Source organism: Venturia canescens, chromosome 11, assembly GCF_019457755.1.
Source record: "Venturia canescens isolate UGA chromosome 11, ASM1945775v1, whole genome shotgun sequence".
In the NCBI taxonomy this organism is placed as follows: domain Eukaryota; kingdom Metazoa; phylum Arthropoda; class Insecta; order Hymenoptera; family Ichneumonidae; genus Venturia; species Venturia canescens.
The window spans coordinates 13,529,583-13,534,649 of record NC_057431.1 but is presented as its reverse complement, the minus strand read 5'-3'; the positions used below and the strand labels follow the sequence as shown (position 1 = coordinate 13,534,649).

The 5,067-nt window shown below is 39.9% G+C and overlaps 1 protein-coding gene across 1 annotated transcript; it reads right to left on the bottom strand.

The window, feature by feature from the left end:
• Positions 1-1,405: 1,405 nt before the first annotated feature.
• Positions 1,406-1,909, bottom strand: LOC122417763 (ciliogenesis-associated TTC17-interacting protein-like). The gene has a single exon (XM_043431558.1). It carries the CDS (start codon positions 1,907-1,909, stop codon positions 1,406-1,408), a length of 504 nt encoding a protein of 167 aa, XP_043287493.1.
• Between the last annotated feature and the right edge of the window lie 3,158 nt (positions 1,910-5,067).

Genomic DNA, 5,067 nt, shown 5'->3' with positions numbered 1-5,067 from the left:
ATGCTATCTACTAAGGAATATTCATATTCGCGTTTTGTACTCCGTGTATTACGTTTTATATAAAAAAAATGTATACTTATTTATTGCCTACTGGTAATATTGCTGGACTTGAAATCTAAATCGATAGGAATAGGGTTATTTGTATAGCCTTAAAAATAAGAAAATGTACGTTTATCCTTAGTATTTACTGAAGTCAATGAGAGAAAATAGCATATTTATAACTGGAGAGCTTCTTACGTCCTAGCGATATACGTGCGGGTGCATGCCTATTGCTACTATGTTGCCTCTTTAGAGAGGTCTTAAAGTGTCCTGCTGTTTTATGGTTAGCAGACTTGGAAAAAGGCATCATGTGTTTTGGCTTTTAGGGCAAAAATATACTTTTTTTTTTTTATATATATTGCCTATTGTGTTTCCTTTTCCTCAGGTTAAACTGTTGTTTGTTGTTGCAATGTTTCCTGGAGGAGAACATCGACACGGTCGGATGGTATGTCTGATAGTAAAGATTCGGGTACGAACCCTTCTACTGCGAGTCCGCGATTCAATAGAAGTCGCCGTATGTCGAGAGTAGAGTAGCTAGGAGAGACCTAACCCATGGGATCTCAGGGGGGGTGCGGGGACGGGGGAGCGCGGGGTCTGTTGCGGGGCAGGGTGAGCTGTGTGGAGGGGGAATTCGGAGGTGCGTGAAGGAGATGGGAATCTCAGGGGGGTGCGGGGACGGGGGAGCGTGAGGAAGGGTCCGGCGCGGGGTCTGTTGCGGGGCAGGGTCGGCTGTGTGGAGGGGGAACCGTCTGAAAGAATAGTGCGAGACAGAGAGGAGATGAGAAGAGAGAGATGGAAAAACGGCGGTGAAAGAATATTTTCTTAACATCTTACATTTTTTTTGCAAATTTGATGTACGCAAAATTATCTCGCATATTTATTGATTCAATACAAAATTGAGATATAAAAAATTATAAAAATAATATGAATTTAAAAAATTACAATCGTCATTTAATTAAATTCAAAAATTTTTTAATTTGAATTTCGAAGATTCCGTCTTCTGCAACAGATAAAATCCCCCTATTCATGATTTTTCTTTTTATGCGGAATTCAGTGATAAATTAGGAATAGAATTACTCACCATTAATTTTTACAATATATACAAGTGTTGTATGCTGGGAATACACAGAGCGTTCGATTACAGTTGTAGCACCATATATCTTCCAGTGTCTCATACGGCCCCACGTTATGATCGCAGAAGGGCACCACGTGACCATAGATCTCAGGGTTCCGAGTGAAACAATCGGTGCAGATCCGATTGTTCATTCGATCCAAATAATATGAACTTATTCGACAGGTCCGCGTTGCAGGCGTTATGGCCAGGGCCGTAGGTCGTGAGAGTGGCCGGCGATGTATCGACTCCCCATCATCCACGGAAGAGTCCCTCGAAGTCAAATCCCTCGTCCGATGTGATGGCCTCTGCTGGCTCGATTTCATCGAACTCGACGTCCCTCCCATAGTAAGCGAAATCACGCTCGATGTCATCGAGGATGTTGTTCATTTCCTCATCATTAACATCAACATCATCATTTCCATCATCACTGTCATTATCGTGTTCATCATCACTCACATTCTCCATGTCTGGATTGTTGTCATCATCGTCCGAGATGTCGACAATTATAAGATTATTTTTTTGAACACTAGAATCACATTCGTAATCATTCACGAGATCAATCACTTCGACCTCATCGTCGGAAATGTTACTTTCATCACGATAACGATTGTTCCTGAGATCAATAATTTCGACATCGTCATCGGATATGTCGACAACCATTATTTCACTTTCTTTATCACTACAATAACTATCATTGTCGTTCACGAGATCGAAGATCTCCACTTCACTTTTACATAAGTTGAAACTTTGAGACATTTTTACGTTTTTGGCGAAAAGATAAATATGACGCGAACGCGACTGGCAATGTCACCGATACTTTTTCGAGGAGTGATTTTTGACGTAACGAAACAAAACTTTGATGAGTCAGTAGAGACGTAGAGAGCAGAGTGATTTTCCTCGTGAGAATAATGTCCTTTTTAACTCTTCGTAGAAAGAAAGAAAAAAGAGGGAGGATTCTGCATACTCTCAACACTTTCACTAATGGCAAGCATTGAATCCCCTCCAACGACTTTCCACCAAAATTAGAAAATGTACAACTGAACTTTTCCAGCAAAAAAAAAACTTCTACTGCTGGGAAAAAAATCTAAGGACCCGCAATGACCTGCGAGTGAGGAACGAAAAGGAGCGGAAGTTTTTTTCAAGCATTTCGAACTACCCATGAAATTCATAATCAAATTTATGACATTCGAAGTATGTCGAATATCCGCCATGGTGTAACTAACTAAGATTTACTGGCACTGAAAAAAAAAAAGTGTTTCGAAAATTTTCTACGGAAATGCCCACCCACGCAACTTTTCTCAAACCAGATTTATCTTGATCACTTAATGGGTTTTTAGGGGGACGGAGTATTAAAAAATATATTATGAAATGATTTGGGGTAGTAGATCGGAAATTCTAATGGTGAAAGTGGGGAGGGAAATATTTAAAAGACATTGGAATAAAAAAAATTGGATCATTTCTAAAGTCGAGGTCGAGATGGAGAGGTGTGCAAGTATGTATGCTATCCACCCAGCGAAACATGCATTGGCATTAACAGCAAATGAACTTGAATCATTACCGAAGGCTTTGCTTTTGAAGTATTATAGTGCATTCATTCCTGCTTTATGGAATCGTTTACCCAAGTATTTGCAGTGTGATAGTGAAGTGCAATCATATCAATTGTGCTACGATCATTTTAATCAACCCTGGCTACATACACATATTGATTCTTGTAGACCTAAACGTCGAGATTGTGAAAAGTGTCACATAATGGAACGACTTGTGAATATCTATACGACTCTACGCATAAAAAATCCCTGTGAAATGACATCGGAGGAGCTCCAAATTATATCTCCTACCGTCTTTAAACAATGTTTTAGTGAATATACAGATATCCTGTGGGATCGTTTACCAGAATATTACAAATGTGATAGAGAGATTGCATTGTTACGTCGTTGCGTTGAACATTGGAACGTATCGTCGATGGATGATCATATTGACGGTCCTGCTCCTCAACGACGACATTGTTGGAAATGTTGCGAAGGCCCGAACGTGTTTGAACAAGTTTAGAATGCAGGTGTTCAAAACGTGTTCGATCAAGTTTAGAATGCACGTGTTCATAACGTCGGCGGAATCAAAGAGATGACCCGTCTGAGCCTGTACAGAAAAAAGAACCACCGGAGGAGACTGTATCGATCACAATATAGATCACGTTTGAACCTGTTTGAAAACGTGTGGAAGGGGATGATTCAGTTTTGGGGTAGGGATAGATGGAAAAACTACAAATAGCAGAGTCCAGAAGAAAAAAGCATCACTTCACATTTTCATAAAGTTGAGTCAAGACTTGCTCTTTGTGGAAAAATCTCAAAAACTATATTCATCGTAAAATGGAGTTCGCTGCAATAAACGACATCATCGCAAAGTCCGAATATCTTCCTACTAAGAAGTTGAACGAGCTCGAAGTCGATGGGGAATATCTCGTCTCGGATGTCAGGATCGCAAACACCAAGTGGGGCAAAAGATACGTTGCCGAAATCAAGAATGAATTCAACATATTCCTGCCGCCACGAGTCGTAACGGCATTCGATCAGCATCCTGCTACATTCAAGAAACTCCTGGAAACAGCTCATAACGGGGAACTTTATATGAAGTATCTTGGTGGCGATTTGAAGGCCATCAAATTTTGTCAAAGAGAAGTTTAATGTTTCTCAACAAATAGAAAAAATGTAAATAGTATATGTAAATCTTCGATGAAGTGTGAGTAATGTTGAAAGAGGAGGAGGAGGAGGAAGAGTATTATATAAAATAAAAAAAAAAAAAACACACACACACTCATATATGGAAAAAATGTTTTGTTTATTCAAAAATCCCTCGTTTGCACAATGCATGATATACATATAACCAGCTTTTCAAAGATTTTACATTCATCGTTGCACAATTAAATTTCGATTCGTTGGTGTGGTGGTGGTCGCATTTCGATGGACTTTTCGGCAGTTTTTTCAACGATGGGCAGTTCAAAGTCTCCAAATCGACAATCTCCGTTGACAGATCCAAGAAGTTCGTCAGCCATGAAGATTTTTCGCAGCCTTTTACGAAGATGGTATGAGCGCCGCGTAAGATAGTTTGAATTATTCCTCTTGCCGCATCGTATGGTATTACACCAAAATCCCATGATAATCCATGAAAATTACGTTCCAGCCATTTGTTTGTCGTTTTATACTTTGTCGGCAGAGAATCCCATGCATACGGTGGTGCGAAGAAAAGTGTGAGAGGTTCAGCATTCTTCACGTCCGCACGAATGATTGAAATTTCTTTGAGTATAAACTCATTGATGGGTCCTTTGAAGCCTTGTAGATCGATGACAAAATCCATGATGACTGTTGGCTGAAGAAGTTGATGGTACGGTTTTATACCAATTTTCTCACCCCACCACTCACAGGATTGTATTCAACGATGCGATCGTGTAGAATGAGGCAGTATGCGCAAGTTTGTGCTGGAATATTTGTGCTTGTTTCAAATTCGAGGCGCACATCAACAGGTCCAGACTTGAGAGAATCGTTCTGCTTCGAGCAGTCAATCACAATGAGAGGTGCAAATTTGAGAAAATCAGCTTTTGTAAGCCATGGTTCGGCCTCCTTATTGTAGTACATCGGTTGAAAGTTTGTATACATATCGTACAGTACTGCATACTGATTTTGTTCCATATTCAAATTCATATTACCATAAGGATAGCATTGTGAATTCAAGTACAATTTTACATCAGTAACGTTGCAGTGATCAAAATTACTCGCATTTTGCCTCTTATTATTCTTTCATCCTGTTTGGAATGCCAGGATCACATATCGAGGTTTTTCCAGCTGCGTTGATGTCTTGACTGACCACACGTGTTTCGATGTCGCCGGTAACATTGGATATTCATACAATTCCCACGTACG

What these genes read in the sequence shown, in the direction of transcription:
- LOC122417763 (XM_043431558.1), bottom strand. Translation starts at nt 1,909, where the DNA reads ATGTCTCAAAGTTTCAACTTATGTAAAAGTGAAGTGGAGATCTTCGAT.